General features: G+C 41.8%; 1 protein-coding gene across 1 annotated transcript in view; it reads right to left on the bottom strand.

Annotated features, from left to right (window-relative positions):
* Nucleotides 1-3,402: 3,402 nt before the first annotated feature.
* The window catches only part of SYNJ2BP (synaptojanin 2 binding protein), a 48,668-nt gene continuing 38,436 nt past the window's right edge, over nt 3,403-13,634 (bottom strand). Inside the window, exon 4 of the mRNA XM_073609474.1 lies at nt 3,403-9,452. Coding sequence (XP_073465575.1) covers nt 9,309-9,452 — 144 coding nt within the window. The 3' untranslated portion in view covers nt 3,403-9,308. The remainder of the gene's footprint in view (nt 9,453-13,634) is intronic.

Raw genomic sequence — 13,634 nt, 5'->3', positions numbered from 1 at the left:
CAATGATCTCAAGGCAGCTGGGACCATAGTCACCAGGAAAACAATTGGTAACACACTACGCCGTGAAGGACTGAAACCTGCAGTGCCGCAAGGTCACCCTGCTCAAGAAAGCACATGTAGAGGTCCGTCTGAATTTTTCTAATGAACATCTGAATGATTCAGAGGAGAACTGGGTGAAAGTGTTGTGGTCAGATGAGACCAAAATCGAGCTATTTGGCATCAACTCAACTCGCCATGTTTGGAGGAGGAGGAATGCTGCCTATGACCCCAAGAACACCATCAAACATGGAGGTGGAAACATTATGCTTTGGAAGCGTGTTTCAGCTAAGGGGACAGGACAACTTCACTGCATCAAAAAGGGACAATGGACAGGACCATGTACCGTCAAAACCTTGGGTGAGAACCTTCTTCCCTCAGCCAGGGCATTTAAAAAGGGCTGTGAATAGGTATTCCAGCATGACAATGACCCAAAACACACAGCCAAGGCAACAAAGGAGTGGTTCAAGAAGAAGCACATTAAGATCCTGGAGTGGCCTAGTCAGTCTCCAGACCTTATTCCCATAGAAAATATGTGGAGGGAGTCAATGGTTCGAGTTACCAAAGGTCAGCCTCGAAACCTTAACCTCCCTGGCGGTATGATTATGTCGGATTTTAGGTGCTGAAAGCGGTACAATTATTTTGCATGGAAATTTGGCGTTTTTTATTGTAGGCCTGTAATTCTTACCAATAACACACTTATATCTGTCCAAACCAGAGTCTAGTAGACATCTCGAGTGTGATAAAGTTTGAAACACAAAATCATAAATTATAATATAATAAATAACTATAAATAATTATACCAAATAATATAATAATAATAAACAATATTCAATAATTTAATCAAATCAAAATCACTGAAATTTGCTCAGTTGCAGAATTGTCGCTGTCATTACTTTTCAGTAGTTGATGACGGATCTTCCCACAAACCGCTATCGCTCAATTCTGCGAGTGATTCTAATTTATTATCGCTGTTTTCTAGCTGCTCTAAAATCACTTTGATGTAAAGGGACAGTTTTGGTTGCTATGGACAATCTCCAGTTTCCAGGCAGAAAGAGCAGTTTTATATAAAACTGCATGCAGGACACTGGAGAAACCACTAGGGACAAAAGGGAGGTGAAATAATTACATACAGTAATGTAATCTGTAAGATTACATTATACTGTATGTATTGTGTGTGTTTCACTGTTTGAATTTGGCGCCGTTCTCCGTCCCCGTGCGTCGCAACGCTCGCAGGGAACGGAGCCCGGCTCCATGATAGATCGAGCGGAGGACGAGCCGCTCACACTGAGGGGAGACATCGCAGGATCCAGGGGACAAGGCAAGTAACCTCTTCCTGGATGCGATGCGATCCCGAGTCTGGCTCGGGGTTACCGCTCTTGGTACTGGAATTCCACCCCGAGCCAGACTCGGGAATACCGCCAGGGGGGTTAATGACATGGAGAGGATCTGCAAAGAGGAGTGGGACAAAATCCCTCCTGAGAGGTGTGCAAACCTGGTGGCCAACTACAAGAAATGTCTGACCTCTGCCAACACGGGTTTTGCCACCAAGTAAAAGTCATGTTTTGCGAAGGGGTCAACTACTTATTTCACTCATTAAAATGCAAATCAATTTATAACCTTTTTGAAATGCGTTTTTCTGGATTTATTATAGACTGATCATTTCTTTGTCAGTGGGCAAACGTACAAAATCAGCAGAGGATCACATACTTTTTTTCCCCTCGCTGTATATACACACAGTCATGGCCAAAAATATTGGCACCCCAGCATTTCTTTTGGGTAATGCTCAATTTAATATTTGGTAGCACACCCCTTAGAAGAAATAACTAAATGAATCGCTTCCTGTAACCATCAATGAGTTTCTTACACCTCTCTACTAGAATTTTGGACCACTTTTTGTTTGTCAACTGCTCCAGGTCTCTCAGATTGGAAAGGTTCCTTTTCCTAACTGCTGTTTTGAGATCTCTCCACTCCTCTATGGGATTTAGATCTGGACTGGCCAGTTCAGTACTCTCCAGCACATTGTCCTAAACCATTTTGGGTGCCTTCTGACATCTGCTTTGGTCATTGTCCTGCTATAAGACCCATGACCTCTGACACAGACCCAACTTTCTGACACTGGGCCCTACATTGCATCCCATAATTCCTTGGTAGTCTTCAGATTTCATAATGCCATGCACACCGTGAATACATCCAGTGCCTGACGCAGCAAAAAAAAAAAAAAAACAACAGTGAACCTTTACCATGTTTGACTGTAGGGACTGTATTCTTTTCTTTAAAGGCATAATTTATTTTTCTGAAAACAGTAGAATGATGGGCTTTACCAAAAAAGCTTTCAATTTTGTTTAGTCTATCCACAGCACATTGTCCCAAAAGGACTTTTGGCAAACTCCAATCTGGCATTTTTACGTGTGTATATCAGCAGTGGGATCCTCATGGGTCTCCTACCATGGTGTCCCTTTCCATTCAGATGGTGATGTATAGTGCAAGCTGACAGTTATACCCTGTGCCTGAAGGTCAGCTTGAATTTGACTGGAAGTTGATCAAGGTTTTTTATCCACCATTTGAACAATCCTTTGGTGCAATCTTTGATCAATTTTTCTCTTTCATCCACAGAGATCAGCTACAATGCCTTGGCTGTAAACTTCTTGACAATGTGGCAAACAGTGGACGCAGGAACATTAAGATCTCTGGAGATGGAGTTACCCTTGAGATTGTTTACGCTTTTCCACAATTTTTGTTCTCAAATCCTTAAACAATTCTTTGCTTAGTTTTGCTCTTCTCCGTGCGACACACAGAGGCAAACAGAAAGGTTAAGTAAATTTTTCACCATTTTAACTGGTTTCCGGTGAGATTTCTCTATTGTCAGCACCTGTTATATGAGTTTGAAGGTGCCAATAATTTTGTCCAGTCCATTTTTTGAGTTTTGCGTGGAATGTGTCAAATTTGGCTTTTTGTTTCTCCATTTTATTTTGCCATACCAATACAGACACAAAAAATAACGATGAGAATGCCTATATATTTGTAATTGCAACAATTTTCTGGGCAAAGTGGTGCATTATCTGACAGAAAGGCAGGGGTGGCAATATTTGACCATGACTGTATATATACACACACACGTTTTTTGCTTTTTGTCTTCTATTGTTCATTTGCTAGTAGCTATTGAGCATATACTGTATATATCGTACACACACACACACATTTTGCAGCTAAATAGCTACTGGCAAATAAGCAATGATGCGTATTTGGAAAAGATCAGGCAGACTATAAACAGGACAGCATGTCATCTCTTCAGTACACTGCTGCAATCACAATACAATATAAACTGCAGCAGTTAATTTTGCTAAAAAGACAAAAAGGGAGACATTCTGATGTAATGACTTTTTTTATTTTCTATTTTCATATGTTATGTACACTAATGTTAAACTTTCAAAATTAAAAAAGAAAAAATAAAGAAAATAAAATCAGATTTACATCAAAGATAAAAATTTTGCCATAGTGTATAGTTGTAGTCTGTAAAAAAAAAAATATGTAATACTTGACAAGGGAAATACTAATTTGCTGAGATTCCCTTTTCTGGAATTGCTATTAGAAAAGGCATTAATGTATCTTGAGTTAAAATGATATATGTTCTTTGAAGAAGTGTTAAACCCTCTGCATTTTTTAGCTCAACACACTTAACACAATAGAATAAACATCCCCCAGTTATTTGTTAAACCTTTTAAGCTGGCCATAGATGGTTTGAACTGTCCACGATGCAAACCACGTATGGGCAGGCTGAATGTACTCAAGTTGATCGAGAGATAAACTTGGGTACAAACAGCCTGTCAGATTTTACATGTGAAAATTGCTAGTGACCGGTATACCCTCTAGCAATAATCACTGTGTACTCCCAGTGGGGATGGCTTCCCCAGCCCTCCGCCGGGAAAACACAATGGCTCCACGGGAGCGCTCCATCTAAGGCTGGCCTTAACCAAGCACTTGCAGTTTAAACTTTCAATGCTGTTGGCTCCTGCTCTCTCAGTACTGCTTCCCTGAACTTATGATTTTCTCAGGAAAGAGTTTACAGTGGACAGTGTAGTCTCCAGTCAGTCTATTAGTTTGGAGAAGGGAGGAACAGGGGAGTGCTTTGCCAACCTAGGCTGTGGGGATGTGTGTTTCTAATGATGCAAATAGTATACAGAGGCTCAACTAGTCCCTGCACACTAGGGTGGCTCTATAGGATGCTGCAAGAGAAAGACACCCCTCTGAAACTGGAAACCTTGGGCACCAGGATAAACTGGAACAAAGGGAATAGAAAATAAAGCTACATATTAAATAAGCAATTAAATCAGCTGCTGAAAGTTTTTTTTTAAAAAAAGAATGTAATATCACTTTAAGCACACAGACTTTGGTGAAGTTAGATGAGCAAAAGAGGAATTCTGACTGGTTAGGGGTTTTTAGCACATAAAAATTACGAACTCTTCTGCCATCAATGACCTTAAAGCAGAGTTCCGACTAAAACGAAAAGTCAGCAGCTGCAAATACTGCAGCTGCTGACTTTTAATAATCAGATACTTACCTGTCCCAGGGTCCAGCGATGCGGGGGAAGGAAGCCCAGCCCATCTCCCCCTCCTCTCTGCGGCGCCGGCATTGTCACTGTGGGTGCCAGATGCCACAGCTGGGCACGCTCTGCGCATGCACGAGCCGTGCTGCGACTGGTCGGGCAATCTGGGACCTGTGACGTGTCCCAGATGATTGCCGAGAGGGAGGGGGGAGAGGTGATCTTCCTTCTGGCGCCGCGGTGCCCCGGGAGGAAGTGGGAGCTGGAACCCTCTAAAAAGGGGGTTTCCGCTCCCCCCCCCCCCCCCCCAAAAAAAATGACATGCCAAATGTGGCATGTCAGGGAGTCACCTTCCCTTAAAGCAGAAGTTCCATTTTTGGGTGGAACTCCACTTTAATGCAGGAGTGTTGATTCTGTGGCTGCATTAAAAAAAAAAAATCCACTTTCAAAGACATGGTCATCTTGCCCATGTAGAACGTGACTGTTTTTGCAAAGGTCCACTCAATCCAGTTATATTTGCCCTACAATCCTACCAGTCATCCTTTCCTCTCTGATGCCACCACACAGAAATCCAAGGTGTCATTCACTAAGTGGGGTGGTGATGTCACTCCCCCAGTCATGTGACAGTGCTCAGACCAAACGTTTGGTTGCTGGACCCAAGCCCTGTCATACGAGGGGGGGGGGGGGGGGTCAGATGCTCTCCATACCGGAATTTATCAGGTTTGGACATCAACTGTACCGGAGGCAAGACCAGCGAGGGATCGCTGGAAAGGTGAGTGTAATAGGGGCAGGGGGGCCCCATTACAAAGGTACTGTCTAAAATTGGCAAGGTAGTAACATTTCTTTAAGGATCAAGACCCTTTTCCCCAATGAATGGCTACCCTGACATAGAGACACACAGCTTTATTATATGTGAATGGGCAAAGCATCATACCATATTTCAACTGTAGTGGCACTGTGGGGGAAATCCAAAATTGCAGTTCCTGGTCCTTGCGAAAATAAAAAGCAGAAGGATGATGGTGCTCCATGAGTTTACATAGTGGAAAGGATGTTAATCTGTACCCAACCATGTTAGTTTACTGGGAATGTGACATACCTGGCATATCATGTATAAATGAATTACTCTTGTTCAGTCACAAAATGGTTGCCTCTAACATGTGAGTGACCAGTTCAATGTAAACGGAAAATTAGTTTTTTTATCAACAGACATTCTCCCCCTCCCCTTTTCCCGACCAAAAAAAAAGACGCCCACTCTCCAATTAAGAGTTGACAATGGAGTGCAGTTATTACTTCCAAAACTTGCATCATCAAAAAAAAAAAAAAAAAAAGTTGAATATGGAGACTGAGATAACTTTCCTGGGGTCTAGAACCAGGGGATATCTTTGGATTTCAGATTCTACTTTCCTGCCTTCAGGAGTGAATGTTTACCTTGGGTAGATTCCTACTTTACGCTAGCTTTCCTAAAAGAATTGAGATACAGATTGTCTTTGCTGACCTCCCGAATAGCTGCTTGGCTGTTCTGCTGAACTCCTGGCTTCAGTGCTTTCTGAACCCATCTGAGTAATTTAGCTTATCAAGAAAGGCACAATGGAGCGATAAGTCTATGTTCTTTTTTTTTTAACGATAAGTCTATGTTCATAATTGCCCCGGCTCTATGACTCCAAGTACTTGCAAGTTATCATCATGACAGCCAAGCAATCCACATTTCCAATGGCAATTTCCATATTTCTCTCAAGTAATATTTACTTTAAAAACATGACTAACACGTACATACAGACCCCTGATTCCTTAAGCTGCATTAATATTGAAGGCACCTCAAATTAAAAGAAAGACATGCTAAAGTGGCCTCTCAGCCATTATTTTCACCTTAAGTGCTACCTGGCATACCTTTAGGTTTCATTCACATGTGCAGGTAGGAGGCAGTAAAAGAAGGTAGTTTAGCCACAGTTTTACCATCCCCCAACTGCCCGAATGAACCCAGGTATGCAGCCGCTCAGGCCTGTACAAATGCTGCAAGGGGGCATGATGCTGTGCTTCAGGGGAATGGCAAAATTAAGCAGCAGGACGCATTTGGAGGGTATTACTGCCCCCAAACAGGACCAATGCAAGTTAATGGAGCTGCAGCACGATTGCGGCTTGGTAATGCAGCATTTACAGGGTAAATTAGGAGATAAAGAGGTGACATAATGCCTCCGCACCACTAGTCACATGCAGGTGGTCCAACACATATTTCTCTTCAGAAGGCACAGTGTATGTGAATGAACCCTTAGTGATATTGTAAATTTATGCGGCAAGGCCATGGTGCATGGTAGTTACCAGGATCTGTGTATAAACTTTCAGCACCATTCTCTATACAATACATTTCCTTATCTAGCACTCACACGGATGTGCTTTTTCATGTTTTTGTGCAAAGCAATATATACAGACAATGGTGCAGTTCACAACAACACATTATTAAATAAATAATAATTAAAAAAAAAAAAGGAGTGCAGATTATGAATAGTCACTCTCCTTCAAATTTTGTCAGCTATCCATGGCTTGCCAACAATAGCAGAACTACAAGCAGCAGCCTCGCTAGCACATTATGCTAGAACTTAGAGCTCCATTATGACTAATGGGAAGCTGATTAGTCAAGCTCCAATTAAAATATCCAGTAGATTATTGCATTAATTAACAAAACAAACTAGTATAACAATTGTAGAACTATGGAGATGTGTTAACACACACACTTGTTCATTGTACACACGTGAAAATTCATGTCACAATGACTCACTCCTAAATTGCAAGATGTTACTCTAAAGAACTCTTTGGGATTTAGCATGACTTTAATCACACCTAAAACACCTTTTCTTTTTTTTTTAATAGAGTTGGGTAGTACCTCTGTCAGGTTTTTACTAATGTCTTTGTCCCTCATCAGGATGTATCTCTCTCATTTCCTATCCCAATTAAGTGAGGGACATTTTATAGTATGATGGGGAAGGCCAACAACCTCTGTTAAGTTTATGGCATCATCCTAAATATAGAAAAAACACATGTTCCTGGAGATACTGGAGTCAAAGCTAAGAAGGAAATTTGGAAAAAATGTAAGGCACATCTACCAATTTGACATAATGAGGCACATGTTGCATAGGTAAGCATGGGGAACAAACATGTTTAAAATCAACCACAGTGTTTTCATGTGAACAAATCCACCAGTTATGGAGCCAAATTTTCCTCCAACTTTATTGTTATGAACCTACTAAGTTTCAGAAGAGACTTTTAGGATATTAGTACATTATAAAACTTTTTAGTGTTTGCTGAACCTCAATATAATCCAAGCCTCTATTGTAGATACAAGAGGGTACAGGGGGGGCCTTTGTTAAAGAAGTACTCTGCTTTCACCCACTGTCCCTCTCCAGCTGTATAACAGGCTTATCCTGGTTTGTTGATACTGCTGAAAAGAATAAGGTTAATCCATTCAAATGTAATGCATATTAAAAGCAATTTTATTTGAAGGAACTGACCATCATAATACTAACCAGCAGGTAGAAAATGAAGACTAGGCTTCCAGTAAAACGGGAGGGTTGCAGAAAGGAGTATATACATTGGATGCCCCAGAAGTAACCAACATTTACATCTAACTTTAACTAGGATTCTTACAGAATCATAAAAACTGAACTCTGGAATGACAAAAGGGGAATTAAAATGAAACTTCCCTTAGGTCTAACCTTGTTTGAGTTCATCTATAAAGGGACCTATAAAAGTGACAGAACGCGTAGTGCACGTTATAAAGCCAAGGCCAACACCTCAACATGAACCAGAGTTTACCTGATTGGTTTTGACAAATTCACATAGATTTTCTGCTATCTAGTTTATAATAAAGGGACGTTGCCACCTTGTTCCTTTCTCTGTTGTAGCCACCAGGAAAATTAAAATACCCAGTGTCAGCAGGTATAGGAGCTCAGAGTGAGTGAGGACATTAGCCCCCTGACTCATCAGTCATCATGTGACTGTACTCCAGCCTAGCTGAGTATGAAGAGGATGGAAGATGGGCTTAATATGCAGACACCCAACACATTGCCCAGCAGTACAGCAGATTTTTCTTCCTCTACTATTCCTTCTGATTGGTATCAGTTTTTAACAACATTCCCATTCACTCTGATGATGATCTCTTTCCCCAAGTGGGAAAAAGGTCCCTTTCTCAAATCCCCCAAAAAGTCAGCTAATGAAAAAAGCCCACTGAAAACCACTTGGTTCTGTGTGGTTTTATTATCATCAACCGTAGAAAGCTCCCATCAGCTGATCAGTTGTGGCCTATGGGGGTGTATCCCATTTCACTGGACCTCACTCCAAAAGAAAAATACTTTCCACTATACGTGGAATGTCCAATTAAACATTTATACATTCCTCTTCTTCCGACAACATACATGTGAAGATACAGTACCACAAATTAAATTATTTAAAATATTCAGGGACAGAAAATATTGATAAGAATAACTTACTTCAAGGGAATTAAGTTCAGATTAAACATAGCAGAGATAAAAAGTTTAACGCAATTTCTAAGGCTAGATACCGCATATTGTCAGAAAGGTTGGACTGAAACATTCCTGTGGTTAGTACCATTCCAAGCTATTGTATATATTTACAAGCAGTGCATAGGATGTAGGGATCTTACATGATAGCATACAAAGGACTAGTGTAATTATAGCTGTATTTTCTTGTGTTCTTTGCGTTTGCATTGTTTGGCAGTCTAATATTTTGTTATACGTTGCCGATATTTTACAAAGGCGTAGACAGCCACGGCAGCTAATATTACAGGCACCAATATCATGGCTATTGACGTTCCATCAGAGTCTGTGTCGCTTCTGCCTCCAAGGGGTCCATTTAGATGATTCTGTTAAGAAAAAAAACAGAGGCAAGGGCAGGGATTAGCAAAGTGTGAAGGGAACAAAACAAAGAAAATAATTAGATTTGGTTCAGAAATACTTAAAGTGGATGTAAACCCGAATTTTTTTTTTTTATGTCATAAATGTAGAGTATAAGATTTCCTATCATTTGAGTCCAGTCTTGCCACACAGAGTTAATCCATCTCTGAGCAATCCTCTTTTATTGTTCAGTGAGATAAATCTTGACAAACAGAGAAAAACTTTGTCAAATCCTCCCCCTTGCTGTGAGTGACAGGTGATTTACATCTCGTGCACTAGCCTAAGAGACATGCAGTGTTTTTTAATTCCCTCCCCCACTCCTTTCTTAAGCAGCTCTGCCAGGATTGGCTGTTCCACACCTCAGCATGATTTGGCATGCTGAAGTCATGTGGTTACTTTCCTGTCTTTTCACTGGATGTTAGAGATCATAGCAGAAGTTCAGTGTAAGAAATACACAGAAGAAATGCATATTGACAAGGGGAGTGTAGAGGTGGGCGGGGAGTATACTGACATCACGACTCCACTCACCGAGCTCCAGACAACAGACCCACCCACAGAACAGACCCACCCACAGAACATGCAGTTTTTCGGGTCTAATAACAGACAGAGGGGAGACATTTGACAGGTAAAGATACATGCAGGAGGCATGTATATCCCTATAGATAACCCCTATGGCAGTAGTTTAGAAAGGATGACATTGGGTTTATATCCACTTTAAAAGACCCCCCAAAAAGGTTCTGCTGGTTTTGGTTATGCCTCTACCAGGATCAGTCACAACAGCTTGCTGAAACAACTGCCAGAAATGTGAAAAATATTCCTTGCAGTGAGAAATAGTAGGAGAGAGGTGAAGCACCTTAACTTACCCGATTCACTACGCCCCCCACACTAACAGTGCAAGGCTCTAGAACAGTGATGGTGAACCTTGGCGCCCCAGATGATTTGGAACTACATTTCCCATGATGCTCAACTACACTGCAGAGTGCATGAGCATCATAGGAAATATAGATCCAAAACATCTGGCGTGACACGGTTCACCATCACTGCTCCAGACCTTGCATTAGTCTTGATTTCGTCAGGATCTTAGACTGCTGGGGAGTAGGGGAAAAGATGCTGCACAGACCAGTGTAGCAGCATGGATGATTGGGTACATAGATTTTCTTTACTATGTCCACTAAACCTAATCGCACAATATTAAACCTTGAATTGCGGGCACAGCCCCATTGCAAAGGGAGAATTCCCAAGATTCTCAAAGTTGAGCTTTAAACTCTACAAGAAGCATACAAGAAGACCTACATTTTATTAATTTTGGTTATGGTTTACCTGCCGCCTCTTTTTGCTTGCTGTGACAACAAACCTGGAGCCACCAATCTACCAAATTATCTAGCCACAGAGACCACTGCTTCCACACAGAAAGGGCCCTGGTCTGCAGCATGCTGGCAGGGCACCGGCTTATTTTACTGCGGCTGCTAACACCTTTTTTTTCCCTAGCGCCCTGTATGCCGATTGAAAATGAATGTTCAATAGGGCTTTAAAGTGTTACTAAACCCTCAACAGTAAAATCGGTGTGTATATGCAGTAAAGCATGCTGGTTATACTCACTGTAAAACCTAAGGGGGTAATCCACCGCATTGTGTAAAAAGGCTGTCTGATCATGTCTCCTCTGATCCTCTCCTCCTTCCACTGTCCCAGATATATTTTCTGATAATACAGAGCCAGGGGACAGGCTGCACATGCTCAGTTTGGTGAGTATTGCTAGAGTTTTTTTTTCTTGGAAGGGTGCATGTGATCAGCACAGGGAAGACAGAGGGTCAGGGGTTCTGCATCCCGATAGGACAGTCAGAGGAAAATGCAAACTCCTACAAGCCAACACTGGTAGAAGTCAGAAGACTGCTATATACTGCTGATGAGAAAAGGTATTTAGCAGTTTATATTTACTAAAATTATTGGATTTCCATGCTCTGTGTACTGTGGGAGACCGGATATAGTGAATGTAGGCTCCTGGATTTAGTAACACTTTGTAAATAAACACTGCAGCGCTGTGAACGAGGAATTTATTGCAATTAGTTAAGGGGGCTAATCGCATGTGTAGCTCTAGGTTATCAGCACATCACAAAAATAAAACACAAGCACCACAAAGCAGATACAGTTTTTTTTTTAATCGGGCAGAATGTTTTGGGAGCAGTGTATACACCGCTCCTAGCACCACCCCAAAGATGCTGCTTGCAGGACTTTTCAGAACGTCCAGCAAGTGCACCTGCCCAGTGTGAAAAGTCACACTGAAATGAATGAAGAGGCGGTTTTCAGGCGTAAAACGCCTGAAAACCACCTCAGTGTGAAAGCAGCCTTAGATACAAGTCAGATTTTGGGCATCCTCTGCAACAAAAATGTCATTTCTGGTGAGATACGCCCAAAGGGAAATCACGTCTAAAGGGATGCGGACCCTGGCAATTTCCTCAGAGGCCTGCAGGTGCAGCCGCCGACTGATAATTATATAACCACTTCCATACAGATTCACTCAGCAAATGGACACAGACAAACATGCAGTTATTTCTTCAGAATAACAAAAGGTAGGAATCTGCAACGAAGTTTCTTAAAAACCCTGCAATGTACATAACTCACATACTAGTGTGTCAGGAACACCGCTGGGCCCACCTTGCCAGAGCCTGGGTGGCACAGAGCATGCTATATACCACAGATCGATGTTAGAGGGACACATCAGAGGATACCAATTTTCCCACAGTAACAGGTTAGATTTACAATTGGGATTGTTTAATACACACCATATTGTAAAGCTATATCTATACATGTATTGTGAGGCTACAATGCTATACCTTTACACATGAACTGTCAAAACGGGAGCGGTGGGCCTGAGATGCCTGACAGTGGCACACAGTAGCCTCCCCTTTGTCCACAGGGGAGGCGGTGCCTATGTAGATGGGCGTGGCAAAATCTGCCATCATGTGGGTGTGTATATGTGTCATATATATATATATATATATATATATATATATATATATATATATATATCTCTATCTATCTATACATACACACAGGCAGTTAGAAGAGGCCAGTCATCGCTTTGGCTCTGAAGAAGAGGGTCCTCCCTTAAAATGCGTTAGCCACCCTGCAATACCGTCTGGTCCTCCGGCATCTCTGATTCCAACCATAGACCTTAGAGAAACCATTCGCTATTTTGCTTTTGCCTTGATATGCCAGTATACCACATTTTGAGGTGAGTATAACCATTTTTTAAAAAATTAAAATTCATGTGAGTATAACCGTTTTTACGTTTATTAAAATTATTTTTGGTAATGCACAAGGTCGGTGCACCCTCCCTTCTTTCTTATACGTACGTAGCTGACCCAGAGAGGACTGTTTTTTTCTCTCAACATAATTGGAATTACTCTTTAAAGGGGTTGTAAAGACAATTAAAAAAAAAAAAAAAACACAACAACAAACATGTTATACTTACCTCCACTGTGCAACTCATTTTGCACAGAGTGACCCCCGAACCTGATCTTCTGGGGTCCCTCGGTGGCTGTCTCAGCTCCTCCCCGCAAGAAATAACCACCTTCATGCGAGCTCTCTCGCATGGTGGTTAATTCTTGCGGGCGCACTCCCATGATACAGCCGGCGGCTATAGCCGCTCACTGTACCACTCGGCCTCGCCCCTGTGCACCGCATCATTGGATGTGATTGACAGCAGCGCGAGCCAATGGCTGCGCTGCTTTCAATCCATCCACTCTAGCCAATCAACGGCCAGGCTGAGCGGCGAAGAGGACATCAGGGGCGAGCGCAACAGGTGAACGGGCTCAGGTAAGTAAAACGGGGGGCTGGGGGGCCAGTATTGTCGGATGTTTTTTCACTTTAATGCAGAAAATGCATTAAGGTGAAAAAACGCGAACCTTTACAACCCCTTTAAGTTTCATATTGTCTGTCTGTATAATTGGTACTGCAACTTACTCACCTTTATTTAATAATTCCAGTAAAAAAAAAAAAAAAAAAAAAAAAAGAAAAAAAAAACATGTTTTGAAAGCCATTCTCCCCTGGAGTTACATAGAGCAGACAGAAGCGCCGGAGTAGAACTAACTTCCTGCTCTGCTGCTCAGACAAATTCATGGAGAATTATACAAATGTACAAGCTCAGGAAG

Source organism: Aquarana catesbeiana, linkage group LG13 (assembly GCF_042186555.1).
Source record: "Aquarana catesbeiana isolate 2022-GZ linkage group LG13, ASM4218655v1, whole genome shotgun sequence".
NCBI lineage: Eukaryota > Metazoa > Chordata > Amphibia > Anura > Ranidae > Aquarana > Aquarana catesbeiana.
This window is presented reverse-complemented; position numbering and strand designations above follow the sequence as displayed.